The sequence below is a fragment of the Tasmannia lanceolata genome, unplaced genomic scaffold (assembly GCF_043159265.1).
Source record: "Tasmannia lanceolata isolate RefF3 unplaced genomic scaffold, GAP_Taslan_0.1 ptg000006l, whole genome shotgun sequence".
Classification (NCBI taxonomy): Eukaryota; Viridiplantae; Streptophyta; class Magnoliopsida; order Canellales; family Winteraceae; genus Tasmannia; species Tasmannia lanceolata.
In genome coordinates, this window is record NW_027518683.1 from 32,733,583 (window position 1) to 32,746,648 (window position 13,066).

A 13,066-nucleotide genomic window follows, 5' to 3' on the forward strand; every position below is an offset into this window, starting at 1 on the left:
CCCAATTTGATGCAATGATAAATTGTCTGCTGACGATGTCGCGATGGTGCTAAAGCTTGATGATTTTTGTTTGTTGCCGGATGCCTGATATTGGTTGCTGAAGATGAAGATAATGTCGCTTGGAAGATGAGCCTGAATAGGCTTCATGGGACTCTAGCCTCTATGGGCGAGTTTTCATGGATCGATTTTGGATATTGATCTTCAAGGATTGATCGGTTTTCGATGCCGATCTTTTAAGGGAATGAGTCACAATGGATCAAGCCTCAATGGGCAATCATCACGGTTGGCTTTGGAGGCCGATCAGCAATCATCACAATAGCTGTATCACGCCTTGAAGCAAAGAAAATTCATTTGTTCACCATTAACAATACACCATTTCTCCAACAATTGGATCTTATTCAAGTTAAGGCTCACAAGCCAAAGGTAAATCGCGACTCATGGATTTGGTGGCAAAGGCCAGAGGAGGGGTTTTATAAATTGAACACTGACGGGGCATCGAGGGGTAACACCAGAGATGCGGGAGGAGGAGTGGTCTTAGATTTGAGAGGGAAAGTGGTATCTGCTTTCTCCTTTTTCTAACATGGGCGCAGAAACGAGGGCTATGTTAGATGGTATGCGTCTCTGCCAGTTCCTAAACATCTCCAAGCTTATAATTGAGTCAGATAATAAGGTTATCATGGATCTTATTTCAAAAAAAGGCAGCCATCCATGGCCAAAATTCTATTGCTGGCCTGAAATTCTCTCTTGTGGAAATCCTCTCCCCGGTGTGTCAGCTGATAAGGGAAGGAAACTCCATGGCAGATGGCATTAGCTAATGAGGCGTGCTATTCTAAGGAGCACCGGATGTACCGCACTTGGAGAGAGATGCCCAAGTTAGTTGTGTGTGTGGGGGTGTGGGGGGGTGGGGTGGAGGGGCGCTGCGGGGGGCGCTGCGGGCTACCAGATGTGATGCCCTCGGGTTCCCTAACATTCGATTTGGCCGCTAGCTACGGATATTGGGGTTTTTAGCTGTCCTCATGGACGCTGGGTATAGTTGGAAGCGTAGTTCACTGCTTTGGTCACTGGCATCAAATGAGGTAATATGGCTGAGAAGTTGGATTTATCCTTGCAGAATTTTCCCCGTAGGGCCATGTCCCTTGTGTTGTTCTTATCGATGCAGGTCAATTGTGCAACAGTGCCCCTTGGAAGATTTGAAGCTTGTTTGGATTTATCCTTCGGCTTCAGCATGTAATTTGTAATTTCTGATCATGAATACAGGGTGCTTGGAAGCTTATAATGATGCAACTGTATGGAGCAAAGGCATGTTCTGGCCTCAACGCTTCTTCCTAAGAGCATGTGAATGTGGGTGGATTTCTGTATGGATGATCTCTCCTGAAGAAGGTCAGTGATCAGGGACTCCCTTTATCGCAATACTCAGGTGTATATGGTTTGCATACTCTGTTCTGTCTAGGGGCTGTGGTCCCCTTGTTTTTGCCGAGGTTAGGCGGCTTGTCCTCCCTGTTTCATCGATATTATCAATATATTTTTGGTCCGCCCCAGGCCTTTAATTCCGGGTTAAAAGAAAATAAAAAGAATAGCCACAAACAGTTTCACATTTCATACCTGCGTTGCTCATGCTCCCCACACCAAAAAAAACATGTCTACAAATAACATAAGTATGTTTAATGTATAAAGTTAATTGGGTACACCTTAATGACTTTCATAAGATAGAAAATATTAGCAATCCCATAGCACAACAAATGCGAACAGGGAAGATACATAAACATTTACACATTAATCTCAGCCATCCTAGTCTCTGCTAATCTCGACCAAGATCACGATGAGAGCAACAATGAAAGCATAATCAACATTTGGGTAAATTGTCACTTCAAATGTTTCCTTCCTATGCAGAATGTTCTTCCACGTGTATTTTCGGCTCATCTGCATCACCATTGCTAAGTGTTAAATATAACTAACTACTTGAGTTTAAATTTATAAGAAAAATTAATTACTTCAGTCAACTTACTTTATCTAATGTGGAAGGAATTATTTGATCTAATTTACTTACACCAAATTCTCTGTAAATGAATTGACAGAAGTAAGCGGTTGTGTCATGTGAGTCTCATTAGTTATGTTAATAGGCCGCGCCTTCTATAAGCTTCGAAGGGTGATCCAACGGATGATAATGACACGAAAATCAGATAATCTAATTAAAGTTGGTGTAACTATCTACATCGACAAATTGGTATAATTATTTACACTGACAGATTCATGTAATTATGATTATGGACTACAGTCTACAAATAAGGTAGAAGCCCGTACCAAGGTTTCCAAAGGAACCTAAATGGGTGATTGTTAGAGTGCATGGCCTAAAAGCCTATGCAACTTGTATCGAATTTGTAAATAATGAATAAATTGGTTGTTTCATGACATCTTTTGGGCGAATTTTGAAGAATGTGATATGCTTATTGACATACGTTTGTCCTTAGGTAGTATCGTAGCATAGGCCGCATAGAGATTATGTAGCAGGGAGATATGGCCTTCGGTTCTTTGAAGACCTAGAATTATCACAGTTGGGTTGAAGCTAGATACCTCGTACATGTACACAACCGAGATCGATCCTGCCTCTATACACACATTGGGGTGGTCCTTGTGGGGACCACTTGCCTAATGCGGTCGTAGTTATACTACATCGCGTGAGATCTCAGTGGGGCTCATGATGGGCCCTGCGGGAACGACCATTGAATCCCTGCGATGATCCCACTCATAACTCCCTAGACCCTTTAAGGATTGTTGGACAGTATGGGTTCCAGACTTTATTGTTCACAAGGAATGGATTGGATCAGTAGTATGTGATACAAGGAGGAGGTGCACCATATACAGGGTGCATACACACTAAATAGAAGAAGAGATACATCATAATATGGTGGTATTATGTTAAATTAATATGTGCATTTTAAATACTTAAATCCTATTGGTTAGAGGTTTAAGTTAAAAGCTTAAATCCTATTGGTTGGCACTTATGTGATTTATTGTGCATGTTAAAGATTGAATCCTATTGGTTGGGATTTAAGTAAAATCCTATTGGCTAAAAGATTGGAGGAATCCTATTGGTTGGATTTCTAGGAAGGGAAGGAGAGATAGAGAGGCTTTGGAAGCCCACTCGAATTGGAAAGCTTCTACACACTTCTCCACCATGGAACACTCGTTCTTACCCATGATTGGTTTATGTAAAGAAACTTGGTGGAAGGCAAAGTTGTAATTGCAGACATACTTTCCAAATCAAGGAGGGATTCCTAGTGGGAAACAAATTCCCAAGGGAGCTCTATATAAGGATACTAGGGGTGGACGAATTCATACTTGCTTTCTTTCTTTCATCCCTCGTAAAATTCATCCATCCCCCTCTCCCAATTATCTTCTTTCTTTCTTTGTTGTTTTCAAGTTCTAGTTAGGTTCTAGTTCTAGTCCAACTTGGTTATACTTATAGTTCTAGTCGTAAAATTCATCCATCCCCCTCTCCCAATTCTCTTCTCTCTTTCTTTGTTGTTTTCAAGTTCTAGTTAGGTTCTAGTTCTAGTTCCAACTTGGTTATACTTATAGTTCTAGTAGGAACTTGATTTGGGTTTTGGAACCCATGTAGCTGCTAGATTTCAGGTTGAGTTTGGAACTCAAGGACCTCTTCTTCGACCTCCTTAATCCATGAAAGATTTAGAAGCCACTACTTCGACCTTCTGAGGAGTTTAGGTTTGTGAAACGCCGAGCACACCTAGCGTGGAGTAGATCAAGCAGTGTTCTTCGAGAAAGGAAGATCGTAAGTTTTCTTGCTGCTCATGTAATTCAATTCATCACCAATCGGAATCTAGTAACTAGGATCTTGGTTGAGTAGGTTGAAATCAAATTTTTTTTTGTTTTTCGCGCATACTAGCTTCTGCCGCTTGTAAGGATTCCACCACCAACTTTCAGTGATCTTCTTTGATGGGCACCAAGTATAGTAGAATTGGGGATGATAAATCAACGGCCTCTATTAACAAGAAGAACCATCATCAACTCTAATTGTTCTAACCCATACGGGCATGGCTCATTGGCTTAAAGTCATGGGTTTGCTCCCATTGACGCGAGTTCAAATCCCCAGGCTTACCTGATATGCGTGGTATACGGGTGATTGCGCGCCTCCGTAGGGAATAGTCCCGCCCTTAAAATTGGGGTGGGGTTAATACATTCAATATTGCTTCATCCACAGAGCCTTAACTAATGCAGACGTCATTAACTTCAAAAACCTTTCGACCAAATGATCCTAGCCATTCAACCGGAGCAGTTAGACAATGAATACTGCTTAAATTTTTGGTTAAGCATTTTTTAGGAGACCTGGGATAGAACTTTTAGGATTGTCTGATCATGGTGACTTTCAAGCCACAACTTCTGCAGAAAGGGAGAGCCTAGGATGAAGGGTTAATATCATCTAGTCGGTAAGAAGAAAAGAGCACAACTGGAAAAGATCTAGCATGAAAATAAATCTAAGAGTTTTGAATCAAGATTAGATAGTGATAGCAAGTGGGTCCCAACTGATCACCTACTTACTCGTAGGTGAGTGATCAATTAGGGCCCACTTGTTATATTAGATGGTTATAAGAAGCTCTTATAGAGACGTTTTTATGGTAGGTGCTTTGTATAGGAACATTTTGGAGGAACAAAGTCGTTCCATATATAAAAAAATTTAAATTCCCTCACTTTTCTTAGGGAGATGCTTAATTCACCTCCCTATCTTTACTTGGAAGGGCCCTTCTAGTGGTTTCATAAATGAATGGAAAGATGGTTCAATATTTATGAAACTGTTGTAGAATTTTCCTCTAAATATAAAACTATGGCGTACCTATTTTCTGATTTCTGTAGAGAGCAGAAAATTAAATGATTAGATGAAACCTTTTCGATTCGACGAGATGAGGCACGAACTAGGTCGCTCTCTTTAACGTGATTTTGCGCCTCTGTGGAAAAGCCTCCAGTGCAACAGATCTGAACGCAATCACCCCCAGGATACAACAGCCTGACGCACCGTCTATATCTATCTTAAGTGCACGATCAGATAGATCTGAACCACTCATGAACACTCTGATTGCCCAAGTAAGATATAAAATAGAAGAAGACAAGGTAGTCTGAAATACAGAAATTTAAAATACTATTCTGTTGATGGAAAAATATGTGTTGTTCTTAACAGTAAGAAAACAATGCTCTGTTATGAACAGAACAGGGAGAGATGATATAGAATGGTTGTATTTTTAAAAACGTTGGTAAAAGTCTGTATTTATAAGCAAAACGTGTCTGTTAAAGACACCCGATAAAAAATAATAAACACATCCTTTAAAAACGTATGGACGCATCCCTTAAATGTTAAATAAGTTTTTAAACGTTATTAAGAAGGCATTTAACGGTCAGATTTAGAAAGAATTAAATAGAAGTGACCTTTGGGTTTAAAAAGGAAAAGACATGACTTGGTTTAATATAAACATGACTCGGGTGTTTAAAATAAACACAACTCTTGCTGTTTAAAATAAACACAACTCTTGGTGATTAAAAAAGTATAATCTCATTTTGAGAAAACCCAACCCAAACCAAACCAACCCATGCGCACGCTCACCCGCGCCCAAGCTCCAACCCGGCACGGCACGGCTCTGCTCGGCGCGCGCTCGCGTGTTTTTATTTGTTCCATTTGTTCTTTGTAAAATTCCCAAGGCAAACAAATTGAATGCCCTTGAAAGGCCCAAGCCTTTGCTAAAAAATCCCTCTTATATGGATGAAGGAATCTCTCTCACTTTCCCATCTTGGACTAAACTTTTGAGAGGTGAGAGAGCTTCCTTCAAAAGCACTTCGAAATTTTGGTGGGAAACCTCAAAAAGAGAGAATCTTTTTTAATATTTAAAACTTGGGTGGGAACTCAAATAATTGGTATCTTTTACAAAAGTCAAAAACTACTTTTAGTTTTAGTATTGAAATACTAACAATCCCCCACTTATTTTAATAGAAAAGATAATAGTAAAACTTATCGTTGGGCAATCAGTAAAGTACCACGTATAATAAAGGTGACGATGTCTTGAACCTTTACTTAGTGTAAGTGCATTCTAACTGTAAGGAATTGATAGTGACTATGTCTTGAACTATAATCCTTGGGTACACAAAGACGTGCACCACACACATGATAATAAAGTGTTCAAATTGGTCCCAAAAAGCTCGCACATTACGGCCATGTGCTACATCCCAGTTTCCATGTAAGCATAAGAGAATAAGCCCACTTCTCTTTTGGATGCAGCCCACTTCCGCGCTAACATGTAGGTGAGTCTATCAAGAATGCTCCTGTAGCCTAGACATCCCACTCATACGAGCTATAAATCTCATTAAGAGTAATAACTCAACCTTATAGACGCTTCAGGATATCATGCTTGGGTTACACCATAGGGATGGCGTAAACACCCCATTTTGACCATGCCCTAAACCTCTATGTTTGTGCAAAAATCTCATCAAACCAATGAGTTAGTGCCCCAAATTTGACCCAAAGCTTGGTTAAGTTCTCACTAAGATCCCTATAAAATTTTGTCGAAATTCGAGCGCGTTTGCCTAGCGAACGAGCTGAGATGATGTCGTGGTGCAAATACAGAAGGGGGGTGAAATATCCTGAGAAATGCAAATCCATATCCGAATAAGACACGATTCGGCGGTGCGCTTATCAAAAATTTGCGCAAAACTGCGCGCCAATCAATTGGTGTTGCCAATATCGACATCCATTTTTTTTCCTATAAATATGAAATTAACCCTCACTTAAAAGAAAAAGGAGGGTTTTCATTTTTTCCGTTTTAAAGAGAGAGAGAGTGAGAAACTTAGAGAGAGAAATTAGATTCGATCGTCTTCTCCGGCAAAATCGCCGAAAAATCTGAGTTTTCCGGCCAGATCTAGTTATACTTTGACGATTCTCATCATTAGGCTCATGATATTCATCTATTTTCTCCTTGAGTTATCAAACCCTTGCCCATAGCCATTAATTTTCATCTAAAACCCTAACTTGCCTTCATCTTCTCTGGCAAGTCAACCGGAGCTCCGGCTAAACATTTTTCTTTGTTAATCTGTTCATTTTTACTGTTTTCATTAGCTTCCTTTACTGTTATCTTTGACAAATTCCGGCAATACTCTGGCCGGTCATTTTCCTTAAGAAACTCCATTTCACAAACTCTAAATCTCAGCTTCAAACCCTAGATTTACGATTCGAAAGCCATAGTTAAGAAAGAGTGAGAAAATTTCTAAGGGATTTGTATTTTCTTAGTGAATCTTGGCTGGAACCTGGTCAAGCTCTATATTTGCAGGTATTTATCTGTTTTTCCACAATTAGCTTAATTTGTGCTAATGTTTCGTTTAATTATCTTTTCAAATTGATTCTAGTTTTGATCTTTTGATTTCGTTGTATCATGTAGTCGTAAAGTTTTTTTTTATCTAGATTCTTGTTTATGTTTCATAACCTGTTCAAATTGATTCTAGTTTTGATCTTTTGATTTCGTTGTATCATGTAGTCGTAAAGTTTTTTTTTTATCTAGATTCTTGTTTATGTTTCATAACCTGTTCAGTTTAGAAATTAATCATGAATTAGAACCTGTGAGATTAGTTGGGGTAAAAAAAAATAATTCGTTCTTATGATGATCTACTTCAGTTAATTTCCTTTAAAATTGTTTAGGTCCTTGAGTTTTGTAGTATTAAATTAATCATAAACTCTTGTTCCAGTAATATACTCTGTTTGTGAAGCTGATGTTACTTCAAGGCCCTAAAGATTTTTTGAAAATCATATTTATCAATTGATTTATAGTTGTTTCAAGCATTCGTCTAATATTTTTTTTTTGAAATGATAATATATTAAAAAAGGGGATCCGAGGTGGACCACCAGAGATACATAGAGAAAAACAAGAATATTAATACAAGAAAAACATAAAAGAAACATCACAGAACATCCCCCTCTTCTCACGGAGGAAGGAAGTCGAACCACTCCAGCCCCTCTCTTGCAACACCAGATTTAGCGAGGGAATCCGCTTCTCCATTTGCTTCGCGCCTAACATGTTTACAAACCAGAACTGACTCTGAAATAAGGTCATGAATTTCCTCAAAATAACTTAAAAAGCGCCACGGAGGAACCACTCTGCCCGATAACCAGCCGATTACATTTGAAGAATCCCCTTCCACAATTGTCCTATCATAGGAATCAATACTTAGACGTTTAATCCCCTGATATGACGCTCTTACTTCCGCTTCAGACGAATCAGTTATTTCAATTGGACCTGCGAAAGCCCATAAAACTCCCCCTCGGGAGTCCCTAGAAAGGCCCCCAATCCCAGCTGGACCCGGATTCCCAAAACATGACCCATCAAAATTTAATTTGATAAAACCGTTAGGGGGAGCTTCCCATTTCAGACTTCTCTTTTGACGACTCATACCTTCAGAGCACACCGAGCGCCATCCCTCCCAAAGATCGAAAGTTGAGACGAAGTTAAACAAAGGAATGTTTTTTACCCAAAAAATGACCAGCGCTATGATTTTATTATATAACTAATATGCTGACTTTGCCGATCCTTCGAAAACTCTCGATTTTCGTTCCTTCCAAATGACCCACCATAGTGCGACCAAACATAACCTCCAAAGCATCTTACCTTTTTTCTTCCAAGGGACAAAATCCGAACTCGAGAATAGATGTGCTAAGGTCTTGGGAAAGATCCAACAAATCCCAAACTTGCCCAGAATTAAAGCCCAGATCAACCTTGATATCTTGCAATGGATAAACAGGTGGTCGATCGATTCCTCTTCCTCCAGACAAAGCGAGCAATGATCCACCAAGTACATACCCCGTTTTCTTAAAAAATCGATGGTCTGAATCCTCCCATTACACACTGCCCAACTAAAGAAAGATACCGAAGGGGGGCTCATAAACTTCCAGACAACAGCAAAACTAGGGGATCCAGAAACAGGCAACAGCTGATAGTAAAAGGATTTCACGGAAAAAACGCCAGAAGGATTCCAAATCCAAATCCGTTTGTCCACCCCACTTTTTTTTATATAGCAACCCTCAATGAGATGAAGCAACTGAGAGATATCCGCCAATTCTTGCTCAAAAAAATTTCTTCTGAAGCAAGGGGACCATATTACCCGATTGTGAATTCTTTCAAAGCAATCAGCTACCTTCACGTCTTTGACCAAGGCCACTGAGAACAATCCAGGGAACAACACCGCCAAAGGTTCGGATGAGCACCAAGAGTCCAACCAAAATTTAATTCGATTGCCTATGTATACTTTAAACCTAATTCTGGCCTCAAAATTTTGCTTGAGCCTCAAAATATTACGCCAAATGGTCCTTCCTTTCTTACCATACTTATCATCCGAATACCAGTTGCCTTGTAACAATCCATAATTGCTCCCGACAACTTTCACCCATAACGAAGATTGTTCCACACCAAAGCGACATAGCCATTTGCCCAAAAGGGCACGATTGAACTCTTTTAAATGCCGGATCCTCAGCCCTCCATTCTTTATAGGAATACAAACCTTATCCCATTTTACTAAAGGGATTCCTCCTTTCGAATTCGACCCACCCCACAAGAATCTTCTTTGAAACATTTCAATTTTCAAAGTAACACTCACCGAGCAGCTGAATAGTGACAGATAGTATACAGGAATGTTAGCCAAAACTGCTTTGACTAATACTAATCTGCCACCTTTCGACATAAGGTTTCTTTTCCAGGTTTCCAACCTTCTTTCTATTCTCTCAACAATAGGATTCCATATCTCTTTTCCCGGCCTTCCCACCCCCAAAGGGAGACCAGGATACGATGAAGGAAAAGTCTCCAACCTGCATCCCAACACATTTGCAAAATCGATAGCTACTGATGAAGGAATATTTATAGCAAACAAGCTGGATTTCTGGAAATTTGATCTTTGCCCAGTAATCAGCTCATAGCATCTTAGCAAAGCCTTCAAATTTAAAATCTTCACTCTGACAGGGGCACAAAACAATAAGGTATCATCAGCGAATTGCAGGAGCGACACTTCAACTCCGTCACGACCAATGATGAAGCCCTCCAACAGCCCCCTACTGCTTCCTTTAACCATCAACCTATTGAGAGTCTCCGCAATAATTAGAAAAAGAAACAGAGATAAAGGATCCCCTTGCCTTAGCCCTCTGGATGACTTAAAAAAACCTTTTGGCGACCCATTTACCAGGACAGAGAACCATGCCGAGGAAATGCATTGTCTCGTCCAGCTTCTCCATCGGTTTCCAAAACCCATTCTCCCTAGAAGATAATCCAGACAGTCCCAGTCCACTCTATCATAGGCTTTCTCCATGTCGAGCTTGCATAGTACTCCCCCGGAGCCACTTCTTTGATTATGAGTCAATTACTTCATTCGCAATTAAAGAACAATCCAAGATTTGCCTCTTACTAACAAAGGCACTCTGCGTATCTGAGATAACCAATGGAAGCACAACTTTAATCCTGTCAGCTAAGACCTTGGCTAACACCTTGTAGAGGCATCCAACCAGGCTGATTGGACGAAAATCAGACACCCTGGATGCCCCTTTAATTTTGGGGATTAATGTTATAAAGGTAGCCCCTGTGCTCCTATCAAGACCCATACCTTCAAAGAACTCCTTGAAGAAACGAAGGATATCCCTTTTAACTACCGACCAACAAGATTGAAAGAAAGCTAAACAGAAACCATCCGGACCAGGCGCTTTGTCTTTGGGAATTGAGAACAATCCTTTCTCAATTTCCTGTTCCGAAAAAGGTTGTTCCAAACTCGAACTGGCTTCCAGATTTAAGCTCTTAAACTCCACACCTTCCGGAATAGGACGTAAAGATCCTTCTGAAGCATATAACTTAGTATAAAATTCAACGATAGCCGAGGAAACCTCTTCTTTAGAGTTCATCCTAATTTCATTCACAGATAAAGACTCAATTCTATTCAATCTTCTTCTAACACTAGCCATCGCATGAAAGAAAGCCGAGTTCTTATCTCCCTCCTTCAGCCATCTCACCCTTGATCTTTGTCTCCAAGAAATCTCTTCCCGCAGCAGCAACCCTTTATGTTCCTGTTTGACTTTTCCCAACTCTTCCCATTCGACCTCTGAGCTTAAACCACATTCCTCCAAAGCTATCAGTTCTTTGAGACGATTTTCCAGCCACACCTTCCTCCCTTGATTCAGGCGATTTTGTTCCTTAGACCAAACTTTTAAGTTATGCTTCACAAATCTAAGTTTTTTTCCTATTACCACATCTGCAGGCCCCTCCACATTACATGAAGACCACCAATTTCCCAATCGATCCTCCATGTTTGGAAATTGAAGCCAGGCCATTTCGAATCTAAAAGGAGGAGGACCCCACGACTCTAATCGCGGGTCAAGAAGGAGAGGGCAATGATCCGATACTGAATACACCAGCGCTCTGGAAAAACTTTCAGGAGCCAGACCCAACCACTCAGTACTTACAAGGAATCTATCCAATCTACTTCTGCTAATGCCCCTAGACCAAGTAAAAGAAGCGCCCGACATAGATATATCAATAAGTTCAAATTTTGCAATGAACTCGGCAAACGCTTTTATGTTTAAGTTGGATCTCTCACAGCCCATTCTTTCGCCCACCTCTTTAACCTCATTGAAGTCCCCCCCAATACACCAAGGAATGGACCAGAATTCCCTAACCTTCTCTAATTCTTCCCAAAACAGACTTTTTCCGCTCTCAGAACCGGCCCATAAACCCCTGAAAACAGCCACATCGAATGATCCTCCTTTTTTAAGACCACCGACAGAGAAAACCTACCCCTCCATACATCCTGAAGCCTCCAGACATTTTCATTCCATGTTACTAAAATCCCACCCGAGGCTCCAAAGGCTCCCACAAAAGAAAAGTCCCAGACCCCTTGCACAATTCTTTGATTTACAACCTCCATTTTTGTTTCCTGTAAGCAAATAAGATCCGGTTTTAGCTTTCGAACCAACTCCTTAACATGAATTCGCTTCTCCTGATGATTCAGGCCATTAACATTCCATGATAGGATTTTCATCACGCACCCGATATTGCAGACCGCTTTCCCCTCCTAACACTGGTAATTCTTCTCGACAACTCCACTGATTCCCCATCCATTGACGCTTCAGTCTTGTAGTTTAGATCTATCCTTAGCTTTTGTAATTCTCTATCTTTCCTACTTGAAGACTCTCTGGCCCCCTTGTCAGCCCCCTTGCGCAAAGACTCCTTCGACACTGAATCTCTCATCTCAGCTGATTGGATTTCAGAAATGTAATCTTCCTCAGGACCGGCATAAACAACACCCAAAACCTTACTAACTCCCAGGGTATGACCAACAAGGTCATTAACTTCCTCAATAAATTTGCCTTCTACCGGATCTCCCGGAGACTCTTTATCTATTTCCAAAGAAGCCCCGATGGGTCTCAAACCCTTATCTATATCAGAAGGAACTTTCTTAGTCAATACTTCCGGAAAACAAGAAGATTCCCCCTGACATATCTTCATCAGACTAAGATATTTGGGAGATTTTTTCTCAAACTCTTTCCCAAAACCCTTCAGCTTCATATTATCAGGAGGACGAATCAATCTACCCTTCGAGTCTAGGGACAATTTAAGAACTGAAGGCATACGGAATTTCTCCATCTCATAAAGACCTAGACAATCCAGTCGAATAACCACCACTGGCTTCCCTGATTGGTGATCATCCCACAAACCACCACACCCCTCGATGATGAAGCCCATCGCTCCCGATCGCAAACAAAAAGACAGCCCATCCTGGGGAGCCTGATCACCAACCTTCGAGGATACTTCCACATACGAGCCCCAATCCTCTTGAGATCTTTTCCGGTTGCTACTCTTATCTACCTCTACGATGCTATCATCCTCAATATCCCTATCAAAGATCAGATGCGAAGCGACGTCTGCCAGAACAGCTCTCGAAACCCCAGCCGCCGAGCTCCAACCTTTAGAAAGAAGGTCTAGTCTCACAGATCTATCTTCCAATGAGGACGAAGAGCAAGAAAAGGATAAGTTATCCCCTTCTCCCA

At 40.8% G+C, this 13,066-nt stretch overlaps 1 protein-coding gene across 1 annotated transcript in view; it reads right to left on the reverse strand.

The window, feature by feature from the left end:
• Positions 1-1,594: 1,594 nt before the first annotated feature.
• Positions 1,595-13,066, reverse strand: part of LOC143880237 (protein LURP-one-related 10-like) — a 55,736-nt gene continuing 44,264 nt past the window's right edge. The window contains exon 3 of the mRNA XM_077383066.1: positions 1,595-1,920. Within this exon, the coding sequence (XP_077239181.1) occupies positions 1,789-1,920 (132 nt within the window). The 3' untranslated portion in view covers positions 1,595-1,788. The remainder of the gene's footprint in view (positions 1,921-13,066) is intronic.